At 36.5% G+C, this 27,771-nt stretch overlaps 1 protein-coding gene across 1 annotated transcript in view; it reads left to right on the top strand.

The window, feature by feature from the left end:
- BTAF1 (B-TFIID TATA-box binding protein associated factor 1) overlaps positions 1-27,771 on the top strand; it is a 95,894-nt gene that overhangs the window by 32,754 nt on the left and 35,369 nt on the right. Inside the window, exons 7-19 of the mRNA XM_077878414.1 lie at positions 792-921; positions 1,196-1,264; positions 2,723-2,812; positions 3,470-3,565; positions 3,663-3,839; positions 4,657-4,797; positions 5,779-5,903; positions 7,756-7,876; positions 17,055-17,159; positions 18,724-18,873; positions 19,366-19,508; positions 19,754-19,928; positions 21,411-21,614. Coding sequence (XP_077734540.1) covers positions 792-921; positions 1,196-1,264; positions 2,723-2,812; positions 3,470-3,565; positions 3,663-3,839; positions 4,657-4,797; positions 5,779-5,903; positions 7,756-7,876; positions 17,055-17,159; positions 18,724-18,873; positions 19,366-19,508; positions 19,754-19,928; positions 21,411-21,614 — 1,726 coding nt within the window. The remainder of the gene's footprint in view (positions 1-791; positions 922-1,195; positions 1,265-2,722; positions 2,813-3,469; positions 3,566-3,662; positions 3,840-4,656; positions 4,798-5,778; positions 5,904-7,755; positions 7,877-17,054; positions 17,160-18,723; positions 18,874-19,365; positions 19,509-19,753; positions 19,929-21,410; positions 21,615-27,771) is intronic.

Below are 27,771 nucleotides of genomic sequence, written 5' to 3'. Positions count from 1 at the left end.
GGGGAGGATATTTATGGAGAATAATCCTGTATATACCTTAACTCTGCTAATTGTGAATACTGAATAGTTTCATTTGCCTTCTCTTTTGTAATGTTTTATTACTATGCTAGCCTCAATATTTTTGTTCTAGTTATAAAGTAACATTTCCTCAAATTTTCTGGATACATTTTTCATTGGTCAGTTGTCTCTGTTTTTCAAAAGCTAGTAGGATTATAGTATGTTACTCAATATATTAGTTTCCTCCAGGGTACAAAAGCCTAGAAAAGTTATGCTGGGTCAGATTTAGGTTGTTAGACCAAGATCATTTAAAACAAAAAGGAGGGATCCCTGAGTGGCTCTAGTTTAGCACCGCCTTCAGTCTAGGGCTTGATCCTGGAGTCCCAGGATCGAGTCCCAAATCAGGCTCCCTGCATGGAGCCTGCTTCTTCCTCTATCTGTGCCTCTGCCTCTCTCTGTGTCTCTCATGAATGAATAAATAAAATCTTAAAAAAAAAAAAAAAAAAAAGGAGAAGAGCTGATTGTTGATAGGAAGTAAAAAAGACTTGTTAGATTTGAGATTCAGTTTGAAAGCAAGAATTCATGGATCTATTTTACATTCATCAGTAAGAGTAGGAGAGTATTTTTACCCAAAACTTTTTAAATGGTTAATCTTATTTGATACATGAAATTTAGGCAAACCATATAAGTAGAATATGGCAAAACATTGGTTCAAATGATGGATTCTCTGACATTCATTGTGGTTCACATTATTTTTCATTCACTTTTTAAAATGGTGACTTTTATTTTTTTAGCAATGATAGCACTGATGGGGAACCAGAAGAAAAGAGAAGAAAAATAGCAAATGTTGTTATTAATCAGTCTGCAAATGATTCCAAAGTCTTGATTGATAATGTTCCAGAGAGTTCTTCCTTAATTGAAGAGGTACTATTAAAATGCCCTGAGGTGTCTTTTGAAATCATTTATAATTTTTTCATACTAATATGATAGTAGATAGTATTTAATAATCTGCCCATTGAGAGAAATTTTATTGTATCTTTACTTCATTAGTAAAAATTTTAATTATTTAAATTTTAATTAATTAAATTATTTAAAATTTTAAAGCTTATTACTATAGATTTACAAATATTAAATTACTTAAATTGTGAGCATAAATCGGAACTTTTGAATTAGTACTAATTCTGTTTTTCTTATTCAGACAAATGAATGGCCGTTAGAAAGCTTTTGTGAAGAACTTTGCAATGACCTTTTTAATCCCTCCTGGGAGGTAAGATTTCTTTATTCCAGCTTCTCTCAGCTCTATATTTTTTGTTTTTGTTTTTTCTAATGAAGGGAGCCATGTCAAACACAATCTGTTAGGGTCCCTATTCTTTCCCTGTATACCTCTCAGGATACTTACTGACCCAGGCACTTCATATCATTCACCTTCTAAGTAGAAAACTTGAGACTCATTTTCACCTTTCATATACTTTTTGGTCGTTATTTCTTTAGTGATCTGTTAATTTCTTTTCATTTTTTTAGCTGTAGTATCTCTGGCATACCTCTTCCGAATAGTAAAAACTTCCTTTTTAAGTGGACAATTTTAGTGAAGAGCAGTAGTTTCCATCCCATCTTGTTAGTCTCAGAAATGTAAATCTTGATCAGATCCCAGTATATAAAAGAGATGAAAGTGAAATTCCTCTGAAGTTCAGGGTCGGTGGTCTCAAAGCATTCTGTCCTACGTTGGTTGGCTTCTGGGTGATTTAAAAAACAGTGCTCTGGAATACCTTTTAGGGGCATTTCTTCTCTTTGATGTCTTCTGTTTAAAAGTATTCAAGTCTTGAGTGCTTGGGTGGCTCGGTCAGTTAAACATCTGCCTTCAGCTCAGGTCATGAGTTCTGCATTGGGCTCCCTGCTCAGCGGGGAGTCTGCTTCTCTCTCTGCCCTTCCCCCCTGCTGTCTCTCTCAAATAAATACATAAAATAAAATCTTTAAAGTTATTCAAGTCTTACCGTAAATTGAATCTTAAGTGAGTGAATGCAGTGTCAGTGGCCCATTTGCTCCCTTCCAGATGATATTTCAGAAGGCCAGAGGGTGACAGTGAAGCACTAGTCACGAGACAGTTGAATTCTCTTCCTTTCACACTTACTCTGGTAGCTTTGGAACTTAGTTTTAATATATATATTTCTAAAATATTGATGTTGGGTCTATAGGAAACAACATATGATTCTTTCCTCTCTTTTGCTGAGGATAATGCTGAATGCAGGTAAAGGGTAGGGAAGTGACACCTATATAGATTAATATCTTAGAAGGATTTTAGAGGGACGCCTGAGTGGCTCAGCGGTTGGGCGCCTGCCTTTGGCTCAGGTCGTGATCCCTGGATCCGGGATCGAGTCCCGCGTCGGGCTCCCTGCGAGGAGCCTGCTTCTCCCTCTGCCTGTGTCTCTGCCTCTCCTCTCAATCTGTGTCTCTCATGAATAAATAAATAAATAAATCTTTAAAAAAAAATAAAGGGTTTTAGAATAATTGTTTTCTTAGCTTGATTTTAGAAAAATTCAATATAACCAAATCATGAAATTAATATACGTAATTTTTCTTGGATAGCAGAGGGATGACACATTCTCACTGTCATTTTGGTTTATTCTGATTTCTTAAAAATTTACTATCCCTTTTTCATATTGAAGAGAAGTTAAACTTAGTTTCTTAAGCATTTAGCCTCTGACAATTGCTTCTTGTTTGTTTTTAGGTTCGGCATGGTGCAGGCACTGGACTTAGGGAAATCCTTAAAGCTCATGGAAAAAGTGGTGGTAAAATGGGAGATAGCACTTTAGAAGAGGTATGTGTAGTAAAGGACCAGTTATCACTATATTTCAGTAGTTGAATTCTTTTCCCAAGCCAGGGAAGTTCCAGAGCTTGGGCCATGACATAGAAGTAATAAGTAGATAAATAATAAGAAATATGGAAAGCTGAATGTGAGGAAAAAAGTAAAAAGGTTGGGAAGAAGTCTGTTTACTAACATAGAAAGAATGAGCTCATGAGAAAGATATGTTCAGAAACACTAAGTAAGTAAAAAATAGAAGCAAGAGTACTTGAGCCAGGATATAATGGACTGGAAAGTAGAGTAAGAGGGACAGGGGGATAGTTTAGAGGTCATTAAGCAATATGACTGGTATAGCATGAGACACTGGTAGTAGGATAGATACATGACAGATATAATTGAAATCAGAGCAACTTTGAGTAGTTTCTTAATTTCTCTTGGAGTGCAAGTAACAGAATTGATGAATTTTAAAGATTTTGGTATGGTACATTTGAACCTAATTAATCAACAAACAAGATGTGGTTAATATTAGAGATAGTAATTGGACTATTCTATATTTTGGTTATTGTCCAGTCTGTCCCAATATTTAGTTTTGATTTTGGACCTAATGTTTCTTCAGCCGCCAATACAAAGTATGATCTTGATCTGTTAATTAAAAAATGATTGTTTTAACAGATGATTCAGCAGCATCAAGAGTGGTTGGAAGACTTAGTTATTAGACTTCTTTGTGTTTTTGCGTTAGACAGATTTGGAGACTTTGTTTCTGATGAAGTAAGTATCACCTAAGAGAGGCTTTGCCCAATCATATTTCAAATGTAACGGAATAAGTCTTTTGTAATTACGAGTTTTCTTCCTTTCTTGTTCATAGGTTGTAGCACCAGTTCGTGAAACTTGTGCTCAGACATTAGGTGTGGTGTTAAAACACATGAATGAAACAGGAGTTCATAAAACTGTGGATGTGCTGCTTAAATTACTTACACAAGAACAGTGGGAAGTTAGACATGGTGGTCTGCTAGGAATAAAGTATGCTTTGGCAGTTCGTCAGGTAAACACTTCAGTTTTTGAAGCATGTGTGGGAGAGTTATTCCCCCCTTAGTTTATTTTCATTAAGTATATGAAATGGCCCTGGATTCTTAGTGTTACAGATAAGCCAGCCTCTTTGAGGTAGTGTCATAGACCAAGGTGGTGCTAATAAGAATTTAAGTACAAATCAAAAGATGGTTCATTAGGTTTGAAAAACTGTTCCTGTTTCATAGCCAAACCAATTCTCAGAGAGGTTCCTAGTGTATGATCCTATGAGTAGCCCCTGTGGGGCCTCCTTTTGAGGAAACTGAAAGAATAGATTGGAGTTAGAAGCAGAAAGGGATGGCTTTTCCTGCCTTCTCTCACACCCGTTTTGATTGTCATTGGTGTTGAATAAGAGATACAAGTTGAGGTTCCGGCACCAGTGGTATATATGCGTGTGTGTTCAACACAGGGAGTTCATAGTCCTACTTGGAAAAATATTTTCTGATATTTTAAGCCATATTGAATAATAAAGTACTTGATACTGTTGTAGTCTTTTTCAAGTGGGATTAGTTACGCATAAGCTTCTGTTGATGTTATTTTTCTTTTTTGTTTATGTGATTCCTTTTTAATGAAGGTTGGGATTTATGGGGCACCTGGCTGGCTCAGTTGGAGAAGCATATGACTTGATCTCAGGGTTGTGAGTTGGAGCCCCACATTTAGTGTAGAGATTACTTAAAAGAATAAACCTAAAAAAATTATGATTTATGCTTTCATATGATAAATTTAATAAAAAATGTTTAAGTACAATAATTGTATTATGGAAGATTAATCTATTTTGATACACTGTTTTACAGGATGTAATTAATACTTTATTGCCTAAAGTTTTAACTAGAATAATTGAAGGACTTCAGGACCTTGATGATGATGTCAGAGCTGTTGCTGCAGCATCATTAGTACCTGTGGTAGAAAGCCTTGTGTATCTTCAGACACAGAAGGTAAATTAAATCTTTTCGCATTTTCTTCTATAGAGCTTGTTTATATTCACGGTGTAGAGTATTAGGAAAAACATTAAGTACTTTTTTCTCCTTCATCCTCCATTTTCTTTTTTCTTAAGATTTTATTTTTAAGTAATCTCTACATCCAGTGTGGGGCTCAAATTTACGGCCTTGAGATTGAGAGTTGTGTGCCCCACCAGCTGAGCCAGCCAGGCACCCCATCCTCCATTTTTCTTATGACAGATAGTCCTCTAATGTATGCAATTTCCGTTATATATTATCCTTGGAGGAGTGATTTTTGTCTATTAATTTTCTTCTCCTTCATGTAGAGAGTATATATAAGGAACTTCTTTGAGAAGAAAGCAACCGTTTTTTCTTTATTTTACTCCTTGTTTTTAGGCATATGGGATTTTTGTTTGTTTTGATTTTGGTTTTGGCTTTAGGTTTTTTAATCTGGTCTCATTTTTTGAAATGCCTCTTTTAAGATCTGATTTTCAAATTATCAAAATCAGAACATGAATATTTGGAAGTGCAGTAAGCAGTATTTATTTAAAAGCTCAAAAACTAAATTTGTCTTTTCATGATGATTAGTATTGTATTAAATATATTTAAGTTGCTTTACACAGAGGGTCATGTCTTGTATATGTACACTATATTGTTCTCAGAGTTTTTTTTTTTTTTTTTTTTAAATAAAATAGAGTATTGGCGTAATAATGAGTATTGGCTACCTTATTTCTTGAATTCTCCCTCCCGTTATGAGCCTGGTTTGGAAGGGAAGCACCAAAGTAGAGTTGAGTGGCATTTAAAGAGGGGTAGAGAATTAATATAAGTAAATAACATCTCCCTCCTCCTTAATTTTGCTCAAAACTGTTACTATCCAAAGGTGTGAGGATTATATGTTTTCGAATTAGTAGTGACTGAAGTTTGGCATAGCTTGTGCATATTTTGTGTAAAATGTTTTCTTAATAACTGATCTTATAGGTACCCTTCATTATAAATACATTATGGGATGCTCTGCTGGAACTAGATGATCTTACAGCTTCAACAAATAGTATTATGACTCTTCTTTCATCCTTATTAACTTATCCTCAGGTCCAACAATGCAGGTAATTATTTGTAGTTAGTGGAATAAAGTAAAAAGTGTTTACATACATTTCCAGATAATGAAACCTAAGAATACAATCGTAGAGCATCTTTAAGAACAGCACTGTGAGTTGGGGATGCCAAAGACTATATTCTCAAGCAGCCTTTTCTTCTTTAATCTCTAACCACTGGCGCATTTGAGGCAGGAAATTAAAAAGGTCATCTCCTTTACCCTTTCGTTGCATTGGTTTTATAATTCTTCTCTTGTTCATACTATTATAGTTAACTTCAGAAATATAATGGAATAGCAAAATAAGTGCCTGTAAAAGCAAGTGAAGAGAAAAAGTGGCAGGGCATATATGGAATTTCCTAATTTTCAGGTATTTTTAATTAATAATGAAAGCTATAGGCATTAAATGAGTTCATCTGTGTGAAAGCCCTTTTCAAGCTGCAAAATTCAAGAGTTATTTTTAATTGTACTAAATCAGAGGTTGGCAGACTTTTTCGATAAAAGTCCAGATGGTGGTATTTTGGTTTTGTGGGCCATGTGATCATTGTCAAAAGTACTCAGCAATGCCATTCTAATACAAAAGCATCCATAGACAGTATATAAAGGAATGGATATGGCTGTGTTCCAATAAAACTTTATTTAAAAAATTGGGTAGAGTGGGTTTGGACCATAAGCCTTTGTTAATAACTACCCTAAATAAAGGACTTAGGACTTAAAAGAAAAATCATTAAGTAGACAGTGTCAGGAAAGTTAAATAACGTAAGAAAATGAAAGTAGTAGTGAAAATTCTGTTAATTCAATGTGATAGATATAATGTGGTTTTTAATTTCTTTCAAAGTTGCCTTATTAGAAAGTTTGCTTCATATATTTGGCAGATACTTTCCATCTTATGTAAGAAATAAATGCAGCATGTCATTAGGAACATGAATAGTTACACTATTAACAAGACCTTATTATAATGTTTTTACATAGTTGGAGTCTTATGTCTCTGTGTGCATGTGTTTAAATTAAAATTTTATAAATAAATTTACTAAATGTTTAAGTAAATGTAAGAAGTGATGTTCATACAAACCTGTAAGTAATGAAAATAGTGTTAAAAGATAGACATTCTGAGGGGAACCACAAAAGAATGGATAGTTACACCTGCCATATTCTTTTTTATTCACGCCTTTTTCTACAGTTACATATTTTAAATGCTGTTATACATCATCATTTCCTAATTCAAGGTAATTTTTATAGTAAATGACTCATGTATGTGCGGGAATTCTGTGGTTCAAGTTGTTAGCATAGATGTGGCATTTCTTGCTTTTCCATTTAAATTCTAATCTGTGAGAAGGAAGATATTTGAGTTTTCTTAACTTAGTAATGTTAAATAAAGATAATGAATTTCAAAACTACTACCATACAACCTCTTGCTCATTTGATATGTGACAGAGATGACCCCAAAAGGAAATGTAAGTTATGTGCATCTATTGATTACCTATTGGGGTTAGCCATGGGCAAGAATGAATTAACAATCTTGATTTTGTGTAGCCTGACTACCAGTTAGGATACATATCCCATTTTCATGAGTAAGAACAGATTGAAAATAAGGACAGTTATATTAGAAAGTTTATTTGAAAAAGGTAATTCATGCTATTAGTGCCGTAGAACCTAATATTTCTTTTGCCTGCATTTGCTCTGGCTATTGTGGTGCTATAATACCAGTTCTGAATGAGGATGTTAAATGAATGTTCATATGAAAACTGTATTATCTTTTTAAAATTTATTCATCAGGAAAGATACTAGGTCCACAAGGACATATTTAGATAATGTATTAACATAGTTACAACTGAGAATGAGTAACATTGTGTTTTCTTTATTAGTATTCAGCAGTCACTCACAGTTTTAGTTCCACGTGTCTGGCCTTTTTTGCATCACACTATATCATCAGTTCGAAGAGCAGCACTGGAAACTCTATTTACATTATTATCAACACAGGACCAGGTAAGAACTAATAATTATGTCTAGTGATCTTGAAATTATATAAAATAATTTTATAAAATAAATCTGACCACCAGGTTACTCTTGCTACATATCCAAAGATCAGAAGAATGCTGGACTTAATAGCGGTGGTATGGTGACCATGTAGACACATAAGAATATAATCCCCATGAGGGCAGGAACATTTTTATATTTTGCTCTAGGTCATATTCCCAGTGCTTAGAATAGTACTCAACACATAGGAGGCCTTCAACAAATTTTTTGAGTGGAAGATGGATTGAATAGTCTGTTAGAGACCTATTCAGTTTTTGCTTGCTTTTTGTGGTTAACAGCTGGATGGTTGTTAGAATTGGCAGAGCTCATTCCAGATTAGGAGGCTACAGTTGGAGCTCTACAGTATGATTCCTTAAGAATGATGATGAAATTGCTAGGCACTTGCCTCTTCCTTAAGAATTACTCAATCTTAAGAGCATAGTATTTCCAAGGATAGTATACTTCAGGAGTCACACATGGAAATGCTTTGAAAGATCATCAGGTAATGTCACTGCTGACTTGAGGAGTCTTTGCCCTGCTTATAAAAGGCTTCACATTTTTATTTTAAAAATAACAATAGGTTAAAAAAAAATAAAAATAAAAATAACAATAGGTCAAACAAAATACTAGAATTTGGGGAAATATCATAAAGAGTCATTCTGACATGCTGTTATTTGTGGGTACCACAGTTTGAGCCAGTGATCCTTAAAAAGCAGCAGTTGGGGCAGCCCGGGTGGCTCAGTGGTTTAGCACTGCCTTTGGCCCAGGGTGTGGTCCTGGAGACCCGGGATCGAGCCCCACGTCAGGCTCCCTGCATGGAATGGAGCCTGCTTCTCCCTCTGCCTGTGTCTGTGCCTTTCTCTCTCTCTCTGTCTCTCATGAATAAATAAATTAAATCTTTAAAAAAAAAAATTGATTTTTTTCATTTTACTTATTTATTTTTCTTTTTTTCTTTTTTATACTTACTTATTTTTAGACAGTAGATTATAGTATAGGTAAATATCTCTCTTGTGTTCATGCCCTTCTGTGTGAATTAGGAATATTAAAAGAGGGGAATATTCCACATAGACTTGCTTTAATCAGCATGGTATTGTGTTGTATTTCTGTGATTCTGTATCTGTAAATTTGGTTTTGCCTTATTTTTAAATTTTATCTAATCAGAATCGTCTGAGGAAAAACCTTCAGATTTGTTTTATAACCCCCAGTTGATCAGGCATGGGTTCATATGACAACTGGCATGGGTTCTGAATTTTCATTTCATTTTTGTATTGTGGTATTTGATTCTTAAATAAATTCTTTTTTTTTTTTTTTTAATTTATTTATTTATGATAGTCACACAGAGAGAGAGAGGCAGAGACATAGGCAGAGGGAGAAGCAGGCTCCATGCACCGGAAGCCCGACGTGGGATTCGATCCCGGGTCTCCAGGATCGCGCCCCGGGCCAAAGGCAGGCGCCAAACCGCTGCGCCACCCAGGGATCCCTGATTCTTAAATAAATTCTTAAATAAAGTTCTTAAATTTACTTTGGTTAGCCCTCTTGAAGTTACCAGATTTCTTCACTTCATGGTTTTCTTTATTATTTTTCTAACAGACTTTTAAGAGCAGTTTAGGTTTACTGAAAAATTGGGCAAGAAGCACATATTTCTTATATGCCCCTACACACACACACACACACACACACACACACACACACATTTTCCCCATAGTTAACATCTTGCATTCGTGTAGTACTTTTTAAAAAAAATTTTGAGGGAGGGTGAGGGGCAGAGAGAGAAAGAATCTTAAGCAGATCCCATCCCATACCCATTGTGGAGCCTGATGGTTTGAACTAACAACCCTGAGATCATGACCTGTGCTGAAATCTAGAGTTGGGTAGTTAACCAACTGAGCCACTCAGGTGCCCCAGTATGTTCCATTGATCCATTAACTAAAGTCCATAGTTTACATTAGAATTTACTCTTTGTATTGTAGATTGTATGGGTTTTGACAAATGTCCAGTGATATGTTTCCACCATTGCAGTATCATACAAAATAAAAAAGTGCCTGTGCTCCATCTATGGATCCCTCTTTTCCTCTTTCCAAATTCTTTTTTTTTTTTTTTTTTAAGATTTTATTTATTTATTCATGAGAAACACAGAGAGAGAGGCAGAGACACAGGCAGAGGGAGAAGCAGGCTCTCTGTGGGGAGCCCGATGTGGGACTCTATCCGGGGACTCTGGGATCACACCCTGAGCCAAAGGCAGATGCTCAACCACTGAGCCACGAGGCATCCCCATTTACTGACTTATTGAAGGATATCTTGGTTGCTTCCTGTTTTGGGCAATTATGAATAAAGTTTTATTATTTTTTTTTAATTAGAGCAAGCACATAAGATGGGAGGGGTAGAGGGGGAGAGTGAGAATCAGACTCCCCTCTGAGTGGGGAGCTGGATGCAAGGCTCTATCCCAGGACCCTGAGATCATGACCTTAGCTGAAATCAGACACTTAACCAATTGAGCCACCAAGGCGCCCATGAATGAAGTTTGAAACATTATGTGCAAGTTTTTATATGGGAAAGTTTTCAGTGCACTTAGGTAAACCCCAGAGAGCACAAGGAGTATGTTTAATTTTATAAGAAATTGTCTTCCAGAATTGCCGTACCATTTGGCATTTCCATCAGTGGTGAATGAGAGTTCTTGTTGCTCCACATCCTTACAAACATTGAATGTTGTCAGTGTTGCAGATTTTAGCCTTTCTAATAAATGTGTAATGGAATCTTATAGTTTAAATTCCCCAATGATAGATGATGTTTTGAGCATCTTTTCATATGCTTATTTGCCATCTATATCTCTTCTTTAGTGAAGTGTCTATTCAGGTCTTTTCCCTTTTTAAAAAATTGAGTTGTTTTCTTACTCTTGAATTTTAAAATTTCTTTGTGTATTTCTTTTTTAAGTTTTATTTATTTAAGTAATCTCTTTACCCAATGTGAGGTTCAAGCTCATGACCCTGACTGAGATCAAGAGTTCTACGCTCTCGTGATTGACCCAGCCAGGTGCCCCTCTTCGGCCGTTGTCAGTCCTTTCCCTTATTATTTCCTAATATTAATCTGGAGTCAAGAAATATTTTCAAGTCCACCTCTGTAACCCAGCTGTAACCATGTTATATTTATTTGATGAAAAAATTTTTTCTGTAACAATGTTATATTTATTTGATGAATTTTTTAAAAAGATTTATTTATTTATTCATGAGAGAGACAGAGAGAGGCAGAGACCTAGGCAGAGGGAGAGGCAGGCTCTTCACGGGAGCCCAGGATCACGACCTGAGATGAAGGCAGCTGCCCAATCGTTGAGCCACCCAGGTGTCCCTATTTGATGAATTTTTAAAAAAATCCAGTATAGTTAACATAGTGTTATATCAGTGTCAGGTGTACAACATCGTGATTCGGGTACCTGAGTGGCTCAGTTGGTTAAGCAGGCACTTACCTTTGGCTCAGGTCATGATCTCATGGCCCTGGGATTGAGCCCCACATTGAGCTCCTGGTTCACTGGAGAGTTTGCTTCTCTTCTTCCTTTCCTCCTGCCTGTCACGCCTCTCATGCTTGCTCACTTGCTCTCTCAAATAAAAACAAAACAGGGGCAGCCCCGGTGGCTCAGCGGTTTAGCGCTGCCTTCAGCCCAAGGCGTGATCCTGGAGACCTGGGATCGAGTCCCACGTCGGGCTCCCTGCATGGGGCCTGCTTCTCCCTCTGCCTGTGTCTCTGCCTCTCTCTCTCAATGTCTCTCTCATGAATAAATAAATAAAATCTTAAAAAAATAAATAAAAACAAAACAAACCCACACAACTAATACAGTGATTCAATAATTCTATATATTAGTACTCATCACGATAAGTATCCTCTTGATCCACTTCACCTGCTCTACCCATCTATCCTCTGGTAACCATCAATTTGTTCTCTATGATTTAGTCTGTTTTTCTGGTTTATCTGTTGTTTTGTTGTTCGTTTTGTTAAATTTCACATTTATGATTAAAATCTTATGGTATTTGTCTTTCTCTAACTTATTTCACTTAGCATTATGTTCTCTAGATCATTCGTTTTGCAAATGGCAAGATTTTATTTTGTCCGTTTTTATGGCTAGTATTTCTGTGTATGCATGTGTGTGCGCATAACGTATCCCACATTTTCTTTATCCATTCATCTATCACTGGACACTGGGCTGCTTCCATATTTTGACTATTGTAAATATTGCTGCAATAAATGTAGAGATGCATGTATCTTTAAATTAATGTTTTCATATTCTTTGGGTAAATACCCAAAAGAACAATTAACTGGATCATTTGGATGTTTTAACTGTTTGATAAATCTCCATACTGTTTTCCACACTGGCTGTACCAGTTTGCATTCCAACCAGCAGTGCACAAGAATTCCTTTTTCTCCACATCCTTGCCAGCACCTCTTGTTTCTTGTGTTGTGAATTTTAGCCATTCTGACAACTGTGATGTGATATCTCATTGTAGTTTTGATTTGCATTTCCTTGATGATGAGCAGTGTTGAGCATCTTTTCATGTGTGTGTTGGCCATCTGTATGTCTCCTTTGAAGAAATGTCTGTCTTCTGCCCATTTTTAAATTGGATTACTTGGCGGTTTTTTTGGTGCTGAGTTTTCTAAGTTCTTTTTTCTTTCTTTTTTTTTTTTAAGATTTTATTTATTTATTTATTTATTTATTTATTTATTTATTTATTTATTCAAGAGAGACACACAGAGAGAAGCAGAGAGAAAGGCAGAGGGAGAAGCAGGCTCTCTGTGGGAAGCCCGATGTGGGACTCAATCCCAGGACCCCAGGATCATGCCCTGAGTCAAAGGCAGACGCTCAACCACTGAGCCACCCAGGCGTCCCTCTAAGTTCTTTTTTATATTTTGAATACTACCCTTTTATTGGATATGTCATTTGCAAACATCTTCTCCCATTCGTAGGTTGCCTTTTAGTTTTGTTGATTGTTTCCTTTGCTGTACAGAACCTTTTTGTTTTGATGTAGTCCTAGTAGTTTATTTTTTGCTTTTGTTTCCCTTGCTTGAGGAGACATGTCTAAAAAAATGTTGCTATGGCCATGCCAGAGAAATTACTGCCTGTGCTCTCTTGTAGGATTTTTATGGTTTCAAGCACACATGTAGGTCCTTAATCCATTTTGAGTTTTATTTTTGTGTCCAGTTTCATTCTTTTTTTTTTTTTTTTTAAAGACTTCATTTATTTATTCATGAGAGACAGAGAGAGAGAGGCAGAGACATAGGCAGAGGGAGAAGCAGGCTCCCTGTGGGGAGCCTGATGTGGAACTCAATCCCAGGACCCTGGGATCATGCCCTGAGTCAAAGGCAGATGCTCAACCACTGAGCCACCCAGGTGCCCCTGGATCAAAACTTTCTAGTTTCATTTTACTTTTTTTTTTTTTTTTTTAATAATGGGCCACATTTAATATATGGCCCACCTTTTCAATAATGTATCTCCATTCCTCTCTCTGTGATCCCACTACCATTGCCTGGTTCAAGCTTGTGCACTTCTCAAATACATCAATTCATCACCTTTCAAACTGGTCTCTCTGCCTCCATTTTGGTTCTCACCCCCATTTGGTCTTTCATGGTGCTGAGTGGGATTCTTATAAAATGCAATGCTAATCATTGGACTCCTTATTTAGACTCTTCAACTGTTTTTTTATATTCTTCACTAGTTTGGCACAGAAGACTTTCCAGATATTGGCTCTTCCTCCTCTATAGCCTCTTTTTTTCATTCAAGTACACTTTGTATAGCCAAACCAAACCACTTCGTAGGGAGCATGAAATAGGAACTTGTAAGCACACCTGAACTAGTTTCATTTGGTAAGAACATAAAAACAAGGTGTAACCTTTTTGTTAAACTAGCAGTTTGGTGATCAAAGTGAAGAAATTTACTACTTGATTTTACTTTCTGTACTGTCTCTTTAGCCCATGAGTGTTTTTATGCGTACAAGAGTGTATCTGTGAATCTGTATGTCTGTCAGTCAACTACTTTCCTGGAATATCTAGTATTGTTACCAGTTAGCGCTGTAGCTTGAACTTGACTCCTTAATCTAGAAAAACATGTTGGACTTTAATCTTTTGTTCTCCTGATAGGGTCAACTTTTCCATTCCACTTGCATCACAGCCACTTTGAGTTATTACAAAATTTCAGTTACATACATCATTGACTATTTGAAAAGCAAGCTTTAGCATGAAACATATTTAGCATGAAGATATATATGAGATTGAGTTGGAATCTCAGGATCTAGGATGTAAGAAATTTCTCATATGCATATGTAGAGGGGAAAAGAAAGACCAAAAGACTATATTTAACTAAGACTGGCATTAGAGAACATTAGCTAATTAGGTGTTGGCCAGATTTTACAAAGGTATTGAAGGGCAAGAGCAAAGGTTAAAATAACTCATCTGACTTTCAATAAATATTGATTGGACAAATGAGTAGAACAGAGCATTATAAATTGTGTAAATATGGACTTTACTTCATTTTTGTGTTGTTTTTTTTTTTCTTTCAGCAGTGGCCCAAAATGGGATTTCAGATCAAATTAATGAAAAAAAAAAACTCTGTAATTCATTGCTTAGTTGTGCTTCTTTCCAAATCTCCTCCCCTGAAACCCCAAATCACTTGATAACAGAGATAAGAAATGATGATGAATTTATCTACAGGCAGGAATCAAGTGTTCGTGGGAGTGATGATCAGACTTCTGCTTTTTTCCACATCTATAACCATTTTGTGGGAATGCTTGTGGGAAAATAAAAGAAGGGGTATAGCAAAAAGGTATCGGCAAGAGCTTACCCTGTCAGTTTTACAAATTTGGCATTTATTGCCAACTAAAATTGTGGAAAATTTCACATATAACTAACTACTCTCCATGACATGGGACCATTTCCTGTAAGAAATATGAATTTATTCAACAAATAATTTAGTGCCTACCTATGTCCTTACAATTCTTTAGATACTCATCAGTAAAAGACAAGGTCATTGCCCTTCTGTAGAGCTTAAAACAGGAAATTTTTTTTTTTTTTTTAATTTTTTATTTATTTATGATAGTCACAGAGAGAGAAAGAGAGGCAGAGACACAGGCAGAGGGAGAAGCAGGCTCCATGCACCGGGAGCCCGACGTGGGATTCGATCCCGGGTCTCCAGGATCGCGCCCTGGGCCAAAGGCAGGCGCCAAACCGCTGCGCCACCCAGGGATCCCTAAAACAGGAAATTAAACAAGACAGGAGAAACAGGCAACTAGACAAGCTCTAATAACAAAATGAGGTGTAAGCATCTGGTAGGGAAAGTAGACGATGCTGTTGGATCCTTGCTAGTGGGGTGAGTGAAGGCCAGGGAACACACCCTACTAAAAGTGAAGTTTAAGCTGAGATCTGAAGGATGAATAGAATTAAGGGAAAAGCAGAGTAAAGGTCAGGAACAGCATGTGAAACTCTGGAAGCAGGAGAGTGCATGATTGTACTAAAGAGGAAGTGAAAGCAAATTGGCTGGAGGGTAGAGTGTGAGTGAGTATAGTTGGCTAGAAGTTTCATCTTGATCTTCAGGTACAGTGAGCTGATAGTCCTATTTCTGTTTGTCATCAACTCAGTTTACTCTGAGTTCCAAGAAGGCAGAAGACAGCAAAGAACATCAATCTTAATAAAGCAACTGGAGGGATCCCTGGGTGGCGCAGCGGTTTAGGGCCTGCCTTTGGCCCGGGGCGTGATCCTGGAGACCCAGGATCGAATCCCACGTCGTTGGGCTCCCGGTGCATGGAGCCTGCTTCTCTCTGCCTCTCTCTCTCTCTCTCTCTGTGTGTGACTATCATAAATAAATAAAAATTAAAAAAAAAAATAAAGCAACTGGAAAGAAACTACCCCATCTATGTCACACTCCATAACAATTAGCCATTTCCTTAGTAATTCCCACAAATGCCTTCCCCTCCCATCTGATGCTTACTACAAAAATGTTGGGGACTACATTTAGGACTAACATAAAATGCTAATAATTGCTCTGTTAATTATTTAATACAGACCAAAAATTTTTTTCAAAGGCATTTGAAAAGCTTGAATTCACATATAACTTGAGTAATAGTGTTCCTGATTATAGTTAATTTAAACTTGGTGAAGGTATGGGACGCCTGGGTGGCTTAGTGGTTGAGTGCATCTGCCTTTGGCTCAGGGCGTGATCCTGGAGTCCCGAGATTGAGTTCTCGCATTGGCTCCCTGCATGGAGCCTGCTTCTCCCTCTGCTTGTGTCTCTGCCTCTCTCTTTCTGTGTCTCTCATGAATGAATAAATAAAATCTTAAAAAAAAAACACAAAAAACTTGGTGAAGTAAACAGACTGGTAGGAATTTTTCTGTATTTTAGTTTACACTATGCTAGACTAGTGCTAGGTGGTCATCAGCACTTTGTAGATATTCCCTAGATTGGGGGGAAATTTTTGATAAGTAGAGTCCTAGTTAGTAGCATACTAAAAGTCTATTAACTACTTTAATTAAAAAAGTTTGGAAAGAGGAATTCCAAGGAGGGTAGTCTCTAAGGGACTGAGGAATAATATGCTCCTCAATGTACTTCATTCCCCCACCAATCTAGTTAAAAAAACTTATAAATACAAAGCAGTAGCATTAGATTTCCTGCCTAAATCATTGTATACTGGAAGACAGGTGCAAAATTAGTCAAAACAAGTGGGCAGACTTTCAGATCTGCAAGAGATAGATTGGCCCTGGATGGGCCAGATTATACATTGTGATTTTTTCAGGTAATAGTAAGCTAATTACTTTCTGCAGCCAAATCGAAAAGATGTTTGCACAATTGTTCAGGTGAAGTGAATTTGGCCTTCAGGTGTTTCCCCAGTTTTATCTTGTATTTTCTACTAAGCAGACTTTATGCTATGCTACTAGAGAATCTGCATTTTTAAAATACTAGTTTTTCTGGTGATATTTAATTTCTCCAAATCATTAGAATAAGAAGTGCAATACTGTTGCTCCAAAATCTTGTAAAAATTTATCACCCAGTCGAACATTTTGGTAAAGTCATACCATCTTTTCATGGTAACACTTGTATTATTTGACTTGTAACTCTTCAAATAAGCTAACACTCAAGAATTATATACTATAGATTTGATGCTGTTTTTGTTTTCAGAACTCTTCATCTTGGCTTATACCTATCCTGCCTGATATGCTTCGACACATTTTTCAGTTTTGTGTTTTAGAAAGCAGCCAGGAAATTCTGGACCTCATTCACAAGGTACACAATAAATATATCTGTACTCTTTTCCCTGATAGCTTGGTAGATTTTTAAAATTTTTCATAATTGGCGTATGTTATTGGTCAAGGATTTTACGAAACTAGAAATCAAGACACTTGAAAAGTGTGGAGATCTATAAAATGAAACAAAGAAATAGGCCTTTTATGGAGTATAATAGTTAATTCTACTAGGCAAGTATTTTAAGCACTTTCTGATAGCCTCAATACAGAAAATAAATGAAAACACTTTTTCTGCATCATTTATTTTGCTGTTTATCCATATGCTTATTGATCCTGCAAAGTATCTTTTGGGATCATTGGTAATATATAGAGTCTTGATTGTTGTGGTTTGGATTTATATTTTTTTCCTTACTTAGCAAGATTGGTCATATGTGTTAGAATCTTTAAAAAAGAGGCACTTGATATATATAATAAATGCTTATGTAGGGAAATGGTACTCTTGTAATTCAGTCTTGAGTTCTTGCCCCTGAGGCAGCTTGTTGTTAACAGCCTTGGATTAACAGTGGTATTTTTATGTGTTTTTAGTTACATTTAATATTAGGCATCAAGAAAGGTACCTTATTGAGTAAGATCATGAATCAAGATTTGTTCTTAATTTTATGCTAGGATATTATTACCTCTAACTTTAGCAGAGGATCTCTATCAGAAGCTGTTATATCTTGAATATGTGTGTGGTTTTGTTTGTTTTTAAGATTGTATCTGACAGAGCATAAGTTGAGGGAGGGGGAGGGGCAGACTCTGCACTGAGCACAGAGCTTGACTTGAGGATTGATGCGGGCCTCGATACTAGGACCCTGAGATCATGACCAGAGCCAAAGGTAGACTCTTAACCAACTGAGCTACCCAGGTGCCCCTAAAGTGTGTGTGTTGACTATAGGACTGCATTAGTATCAAGATTTATGATTATATGCAAAGGATTTCAATGACTGAACTTTTGACAACTCTTATATTTATGGCTATCTTATATTTTAAATGATATTCACAAAATATTGAAGGAAATTCTTTGTATTCCTCTCTTGAAAACTTTTTGTTTTTTAGTATACAAACCTATCAAAAAGCTGTATTTAAAATTAAGCCTTTAAAAAAAAAAAAAATAAAATAAAAAATAAAAAAATAAAATTAAGCCTTTATATTGACTTTAAAATTGGTTTTTCTGCTGTTTCCTACTTTTTTTTTTAAAATTCAGTATCCCCCCAAAAAAATTCAGTATCCCTAAAAATAAGTGTTAGATTTTTTAAGTATTAGATTTTATTATTTTTTATTTATTTTTTATTTTTTAAAAGATTTTTTACTATTTATTTAAATACACAGAGAGGAGAGAGAGAGAGAGAGGCAGACACAGGCAGAGGGAGAAGCAGACTCCATGCAGGGAGCCTGATGTGGGACTCGATCTTGGGTCTCCAGGATCACGCCCTGGGCTGAAGGTGGCGCTAAACTGCTGAGCCACCAGAGCTGCCCCTAAGTATTAGATTTTAATAAGTATTAGATTTTACTAGCCCTTACTAGAAAAATTTCACTTTTCACGGTTCTCTTTTATTCTGTAGGTTTGGATGGAACTGCTGAGCAAGGCTTCAGTTCAGTATGTGGTAGCAGCTGCTTGTCCATGGATGGGTGCTTGGCTTTGCCTAATGATGCAGCCTTCTCATTTACCTATTGATTTAAATATGTTGCTAGAAGTAAAAGCTAGAGCCAAGGTAAGTGTAGAGGGACATAATATATTTGTATGTTCAGTTCTGGTTATTAATATGGTAACCATGTAAGAAATTTGTATTGGTTTATTTTAACCATGATTTAATTAATTTAATGTATGGAGAAATTATTATTTTATGAGGACCTTGGCAAAATGCATAATAACCTTGACAAAATACATAATAATTTTTATCCATGAAAATTTTGTGAAAAGAACTGTGTTTTACTGGGATAACAAATGAGAATATTTTTGTGTAGAGGAGAGTTGCCTATTAAGTTTTTTATTTTTAAAGATTTTATTTATTCATGAGAGACACACAGAAGCAGAGACATGTAGGCAGAAGGAGAAGCAGGCTCCCTTTAGGGAGCCTAATGTGGGACTCCATCCCAGGACCTTGGGATCAGGCCCTGAGCCAAAGGCAGACGTTCAACCACTGAGCCACCCAGGTGTCCCTGATGATTAATCTTTAATTATTTTTTTTCCTCTTTCCCTCTAGGAAAAAACAGGTGGTAAGATACGCCAAGGCCAAAGCCAAACTAAAGAAGTCCTTCAGGAATACATTGCAGGTGCAGACACCATCATGGAAGACCCCTCTACTAGGGATTTTGTTGTTATGCGGGCCAGAATGATGGCAGCCAAGTGAGTATACAAAATTCAGAAGCCCTTTAGCTAAAATATTCTTCTGATATGTTTGTCAGTACTTCCTCTAGCACACTATTACAGAAAAAGTGTAAGAGAACATTTTTAATTTTCTTGAAGTTTTAAATTACATTTATATCTTTTTATAAAGATAAAATAGGAGTTATGTCTTTGTTGGGAAAAGTTATAGCTTCAATAAGGAAAATGTTAAGAAATTTCTGTAGTAACTTTTTTCTCCCTCATAGGTTGTTAGGGGCGCTTTGTTGCTGTATTTGTGATCCAGGTGTAAATGTGGCAACCCAAGAAATTAAACCAGCTGAATCCCTTGGCCAATTACTGCTCTTCCATTTGAACTCCAAATCTGCCTTACAGAGAATTAGTGTTGCTTTGGTAATCTGTGAATGGGCTGCTTTACAAAAGGTAAGATTTTGCCCAAAAAGTAATGAAGACAAATTAAGTAAACCAGTTTCCATTAGCTGTTAGGATTATTCTTATTACATTTTATAAACAAACAAATCTTCTCCGTATAAAAACCCAACAGTTATAGAAAAGTTTTCTAAATTATAGTGAAACATTGTTTCTCTTCCATTTGCTTTTAACTTTAGGCTTTTTTTTTTTTTTTTTTCGTAGAATCCCTAATCTGGTACCTGAGACTACTAGCTAAGACTATACTTAATGTTTGCTCTTGATATTATAATCTGTTAAGAGATGTCCCTGCTAAAAAGACATGTGTGTGGAAGCAGTCCAGAAACTATTAGTCATTCATTCCTTTATATTTCAGATGTCACTGAAAACTACAAAAGATAAGAGGCTTTGAGTAATAGAAATCTATTTGTATGAGTAGTAGCAAGGGCAGAATTTTGGGTCACAGGAAGAATAAAACCTCTACATTTAAATGAAAATCTTCATGTTTTCAATTAAGCTATTCCTGCAGCCCCTTTAACCTTTAATTTCTAATAAGGTGTGTGATTTTGTGTAAGACTTCTGTAAATCAAAGAAACTTCCTGCTGGCTTTGTTTATTCCATTAACTGGAATTCTGGAAATTTAACTGTCTGCACTTGCTGTGAGAGTTTCTTGTTACTGCCTCTTAGCAGTTTGTTAAAGCTATAAGCTATGTCTAAAAGTAATTGAGCCATGCTCTGTTGCAACTGAGACCCCAGCTTTGCCTCTGGAAAGAAGCAAGGCTCATCTGTTTTTAGGCAGGACTCGGTGTGCTGGAGAGGCAGTGATGCTGTGTTTTTGTGCCTCTCAGACTCAGCAGCAAGTGTTGACAGTTCGGTTTCTGGACCCTCACAGAGCTTCTCTGGACTTACTCTGTGAAGCCCAGGCTGATCACCCAGATCCCACAGAACCCCTCATGGCTCACCACTGAGGCCATTCCCCCTCTGGTTGGGGCAGGCAACAACCAGAGAGAGTGGGAAGGGTTAGTTAAATTTGGGGGCAGGTAAGTAGCTTTTAAATTATATATCCATTTCTACAGTATGGCATGTGAAGCTATGGGTTCAACTATTAAATCTAATAATGAGTTTTCAAATAACATTTTTAATGCATGCTAAGTGTTCTTTTCTGACTGATTTCTTTTTACAGTTACATATTTTTAAATCTGTGCTATATGTATGTACACTTGGTATAAATTCAGAGTTAAGTAAGAGTAATTAGGTGCAAAATTTATGGAATTGTAATAGTTCCATGTGCATGTTCTGTGGTCATTCATATTAAAATTTTAGCATAGTTTGGGTGTGATACCTTTTCTACAACTAACGATGTTCTGGGAGGTAACAGAATGTAGATTCAAAATGTATAGGAATTTAGAATTTGGTAGTTTGCAAGTGAAAATGTATGCATCTCTAAGAATTATGTTTATATATTGGCCCTGATGTTTTTTGTCTGTTATATTTTAGGAGTGTAAAGCTGTTACCCTAGCTGTGCAGCCACGTTTACTTGATATCCTTTCAGAACATTTGTATTATGATGAAATTGCCGTTCCATTCACGCGAATGCAGAATGAGTGTAAACAGCTTATTTCATCATTAGCTGATGCACATATTGAAGTTGGTAATAGAGTAAACAACAATGTTTTTACAATAGATCAAGCTAATGACCTGGTGAGTAAAGAAGTAACTTTCTTAATTTTAGATTGAGCATGAAATAAAGATTAGAAATTTGTTATGTGGTGTTTACCACAAAAACACTATTTTGAATATGTCCGTGGCCTGATAGCTTGCCACCCCAGCCCTATAGGAAAGTTATTGTATTGTATTGACTTCTTTAAAATTAGAGGATGGGGAAGGAATTTTCTTTAAATCTCAGATTCTAACAAGCCCATGTACCTTTATCAGAAAAAGCTGTTCCATTTTTTGGTCATTTCTCAGTTTTGCTTAAAACTGGCAGAGTATTAGGATGCCTAGGTGGCTCAATTGGTTAAGTGTTTGAATCTTGGTTTCTGTGCAGGTGTTGATCTCAGGGTCTTGAGATCAGCCTTGCATCAGACACTGTGCTCAGAGTGCAGTCTGCCTGAGAGTCTTTCCTTCTCCCTCTCCATTCTTTGCCCCACCCTCTGCTTGTGCACAGGCATTCTCTCTCTCTCAAATAAAAAGCTTAAAAAAAAAAAACTAAACTAAAACTGGCAGAGTATAGAGAAAACTACTTCTATATAAGTTCCTGAGTATTTCTTATCTCCTCTCTCAACTTACAATGAAAATAGTCAAACATAAAGAAAAGGTAAAAAAAAAAAAAAAAAAAAAAAAAACATAAAGAAAAGGTAAAAGAATTACACAGTGAACATTCATATATTATTCATCGACTAGATTGTATAGTTAACATTTTACTAAATTTGCTTTATCACATATATATGCAGCTCTCTACTTAACCAGCCATCAGTTTATCTTATTTTTTTTGATGCATTTCTAAGTTGCAGACATTAGTACACTTCAGCATGTATATATATCATTAGCTAAAATTCAGTATTTGTTTTTTGCTCTTTTGTGAGGTAAAATTTATCTCCTATGGAGTACACAAATCTTAAACTATTTGATGAATTTTAACAGATGGGTGTATCTATGAAACCCAAACTTGGGATCCCTGGGTGGCGCAGCGGTTTGGCGCCTGCCTTTGGCCCAGGGTGCCATCCTGGAGACCCGGGATCAAATCCCACGTCGGGCTCCCGGTGCATGGAGCCTGCTTCTCCCTCTGCCTATGTCTCTGCCTCTCTCTCTCTCTCTCTCTCTCTCTCTGTGTGTGTGTGTGTGACTATCATAAATAAATAAAAATTAAAAAAAAAAAAAAAGAAACCCAAACTCCTGTCAAGTTACAGACAGTACCATCACTATTTCAAAGTCAATCCCTGCCCTCAAGTAATCATTGTTCTGATTTTTCCACCATAGATTACTTTTGCTTATTCTAGAATTTTATATAATCAGAATCATACACTTTGTGCTGTTTGATATAAGTTTTTTTTTTCAGCATGATGTTTTTAAAATTCATCCATGTTATGTGTTTTGGTGATTCATTGTTTTTTATCGATTAGTTTTATTCCATTGTATAAATATACCACAGTTAAACTCTTCTCCTATTGATAAAAACTTGAGCTGTTCCAAGTTTTGGGCTGTTATGAACAGAGTTGCTATAAACATTCTTGCACAAGTCTTTTTGTAGATCTGTATTTTCACTTCTTTGAATAAATATGTATGAGTAGAATTGCTGGGTCATTGGGTAGGTGTTTGTTTGGTTTTATAAAAAATTGCAGACCTTTTCCCAAAGTGGCTATATCATTTTACCTTCTAACCAATAATATGTGTGAGTTCTGGTTGTTCCACACCATCACCAGCATTTGGTGTGATTGCTCCATCACCAACATTTGGTATGATTGCTACTTTTATTTTAGCCATTCTGGTGGTTATATGATAGCGTCATTGTGGTTTTACTTTATGTTTCCTTGATGACTAATATGTTCAACACTTTTTTGTGTCATATTGGCCATTTGTAGACCTGTCTGAAATCTATATTCAAATTTTTTGTCTATTTTTTAATGAGGTTGTCTTATTATTATTGAGTTGTAGAAGTTTTGGTTTTTTAAAAAAGATTTACTTGAGGGAGGGAGGGAGAGAGAGAGAAAAAGAGAGAAAGAGAGGGCCACAGAGGAAGAAAGGGGCAGAGGGAGAGAGAGAGAAAGAGAGAATCTTAAGCAGACTCCAGGCTGAGCATGGAGCCCAACTCGGGGCCTTGATCTTATAACCCTGAGATCATGACCTGAGCTGAAACCAAGAGTCAGATGCTTGACCAGCTGAGCCACCCAGGTGCTCCTAGGAGTTGTTTTGTTTCGTTTTTAAATATATCTCAGAATACCAAATCTTTTTAAGAAGGGTGCTTTCTGAATATTTTTTCCCAGTATGTGGCTTGCCTTTTCTTAATTGTCTTTAGATAAGCAAATATTTTTAATTTTGATGACATCTAATTTATCAGTTGTTTTCTTCTATGGTTATTGTGTTCTGTGACCTAAAGTACCTTTTCTTACTCCAAGTTGTGAAGGTATTCACATACATTTTCTTGGCAGTTTTAGCTTGTTTCCTTGCTTGTTTGTTTATTTATATCTAGATTTATAGATTTTATTTATTCATTAGAGACACAGGCAGAGGGAGAAGCAGGCTGCATGGAGGGAACCCAATGCAGGACTCGATCCCAAGACTCCAGGATCACACCTTGGGCTAAAGGCGGCACTAAACTGCTGAGCCACCCGGGCTGCCCAGCTTTTATGTTTAGATTTGTCATCCATTTTGAATGTATAGTGTGAAGTACAGATTGTTTTCATGAAGATAACCATTTTTTCCAGCATCATTTATTGAAAAGATTTTCCATTCCCCATTGGATTGCTTTGGCACCTTTCAAAAATTTGTTGAAGTGTAGATCTATATTTGTACTCTGTTCAATCTATTTGTCTCTCATACCATCACCAATGTCTTAATTACTGTAAGCTCTGTACTTTAGTAAGTTCTTGAAGTTAGGTGTAAATGAGTTCTTCCTTTTTTGAGTTATAGTATCAGAAAACTGAGTTACTTGTGTTGGTTCCTGTGAAAGAGCAGTCTTCAATTTTTTATCCTTTTCTAATTAGAAACTTATATATTGAATTTTTTTTGTTCTCACCTGTGAGAAAAGTTAAATTGCTATTTTTTGAGTTGTTTATGAGGTGGTTTTTCTGGTTGTTGCTGTTCTATAATTTATCCATTTTTCTTCTGGTGGTTTTTTTTTTTTTTTTTTCCATCTTGGAATTAAATCTCAAACTTTACAGTCTGTCTTCCCTCTCTATTTTTGACAATTTTATTTTTCTTATGACGAAAACTTTCAAGGTTTACTGTCTTAGCAATGTCCACATATACAATGTAATATTATTTACTGTGGTTATCATGCTGTACATTACTTCCCCATAACTTATTTTATAACTGGAAGTTTGTACCTCTTGACCTCCACCCATTTTGCCCTCCTTCCCCAAATCTCCCTCCCCTCTGGGCAAATACCAGTCTACTTTGTATCTGTTAGCTTTATTTGCTCGTGTTTTTTTTTTAGATTACACATGTAAGTGAAATCATAATGTATTTGTCTTTCTCTGATGTATTTCACTTAGCATAATGCCCTCAAGGTCCATCCATTTTGTTGGAGATGGAAAAATTCAATCTCTTTTGTGGCTAAATAATATTCCATTGTAAATATATGCTGTATCTTCTTTATCCATTCATTCATCCGTGAAAAGCCATTGCTTTTTTTTTTAATTTTTATTTTATTTATGATAGTCACAGAGAGAGAGAGAGAGAGAGAGAGAGAGAGAGGGGGGCAGAGACACAGGCAGAGGGAGAAGCAGGCTCCATGCACCGGGAGCCCGATGTGGGACTCGATCCCGGGTCTCCAGGATCACGCCCTGGGCCAAAGGCAGGCGCCAAACCGCTGCGCCACCCAGGGATCCCAAGCCATTGCTTTTTAAATCTTTACATTGACTTCCTGTTTTTCTCTTACCTGCCAGTATAAGCGTATTCCTCAGATCTTTCTTTGTCACCATTCTCACAATTTAGTTCTTATCCAGGTGTTACGCTATCTTCTCTTGATCTCTTGAAGTTCTTCGATTGGGCATTTTTAGTTGGATAGCTTCAGTTTAATACAACCAAAACTGGAATTTAACAGTAAAATGCCCTTTTCAATCCACAGTTGCAAATTTTGCTACCATTTTCTTTCAGAAAGCCTCAGATGTTTATCTTTTCTCTGTTTTCATTACAATCTGGTCAAGGGCCTTAGTACTTTATGACTAGGTCCTGACTCATCTCTAAGGCTCTAGGTGGTCTTTGGCCCATTTCATCTTGCGTGTTGTGCCAGACTTGTAAAGTCTGTTAGTGCCACTCTGAAAGTATCCCTCCCTTACTTAAAAACATTATTTTTGTTTTCCTTGATTTTAGTTTTTTCTTTCTTACTTTTTTTTTTTTAAATTTTTTATTTATGATAGTCACAGAGAGAGAGAGAGAGGCAGAGACATAGGCAGAGGGAGAAGCAGGCTCCATGCACCAGGAGCCTGATGTGGGATTCGATCCCAGGTCTCCAGGATCGTGCCCTGGGCCAAAGGCAGGTGCCAAGCCACTGCGCCACCCAGGGATCCCTCTTTCTTACTTTTTACACCTTTTCTAAATTCTTTATCTCTTTTCATTATCTCTCAAATGCCCTCCCCTTCAGTGTAGTTTTTTTCTTGCAGAAATAAGCTATGCTCACTCAGTTTCTATGCCTCACTCATTCTCACTTCTGAGCCTGAGCTCCTATTTCTTTTGTCAAGAATTCCCTTCCTTCAACCCTCTATGTTTATCCCAGGTTCATCTCTTAACATTCCTCCATCTGCACCCTCTACTCAGTCCATGATGACTGTTCTCAATTCCCTGAAAAATGCCTCACTTTCCACTCACCACCTCACACTATTTGCCAAGATATCCTTACAACTCCTGGCTTAACACATTCTTTAAAAACCCATCACAAAGGACGCCTGGGTGGTTCAGTTGGTTGAGCATCTAACTTTTGGTTTTGGCTCAGGTCACATCTCAGAGTCATGAGATCAAGCCCCCACACCTGGCTCTGTGCTGGGCGAGGAGTCTGCTTGTACTACTCTCCCCTTGCTCATGAGTGCGTGCTCTCTCTCTCTCTTCCTCAAATGAATAAAATATTTAATAAAAATAAAAATCACAAGTGTTAACTTCATCTGGCAGGCCTCCACTAATCTTATCACTAGAGAAGAGTTATGCAACCCAGGTGTCCCACAGTAACTTGCACTTACTTCGGTTATATGTTACATTGTCTTGTTTACTTATATATCTCTCTTCCACATTAGTCTCTACATTTTTGAGAGTATGAAGACATTGGGTCTTATTCATCTTTTAGTATTCCTCAATAGAAATTTTTTGGGGATCCCTGGGTGGCGCAGCGGTTTGGCGCCTGCCTTTGGCCCAGGGCACGATCCTGGAGACCTGGGATCGAATCCCACGTCGGGCTCCTGGTGCATGGAGCCTGCTTCTCCCTCTGCCTGTGTCTCTGCCTCTCTCTCTCTCTCTGTGACTATCATAAATAAATAAAAATTTAAAAAAAAACCTTTTTGGATGAGTGAATTAATGAATTTGAGGTATTTGGAAAGCTGCTTAGAATCATTGAAAATTGACAGCATAGTATATTTAGGACAGTGTTTTCAAACTTTTAGCAGTGAAATCCTCTTTCCGATAAATCTTATGCAGAACCTGAATAAATAAAGTGGAAAGTATAAGCTGAAAGTGATATGTGATTATGTTTCTTTCTAGTGAGCAAGTGGACAAGGTCAAGTAGATATATGGCTCAATTTAAAGTTTCGTATTTTATAATAAAAGAGGATCTTAGTTGTGTCCCTGTTTTGTTGCTCATAATAAGAGGCCAGTATTATCAGTTTTGTCCATAATAGAATTATTTGTAAGTCTGAAAAAATCATACTTTCCATTTAAAAAAAAAGTTCTTCAATGTTACAGTCTTCTCTGGCTAATAGTCATTAGACTGGATCTACTTATAGAGGCTGCATATAATTATAGTTACCTGTCAAACAAGAAGACTATTTTTGTTATGTAAGCCATCACACAGTCTTTAGATGGTAATTAAAAAAACATGCCCATGCAAAAACTTGTACGTAAGTCTTCATAGAATCATTATTAAATATAGTAGCCGAAGGGTGGAAACAACCCAGATGTTCATCAACTAATGAATGGATAAATACAGTGTGAT

This window comes from Canis aureus, chromosome 29 (assembly GCF_053574225.1).
Source record: "Canis aureus isolate CA01 chromosome 29, VMU_Caureus_v.1.0, whole genome shotgun sequence".
Lineage (NCBI taxonomy): Eukaryota > Metazoa > Chordata > Mammalia > Carnivora > Canidae > Canis > Canis aureus.
Note: the sequence above shows the minus strand (reverse complement) of the source record. Positions and strands in the feature narration are given on the sequence as shown.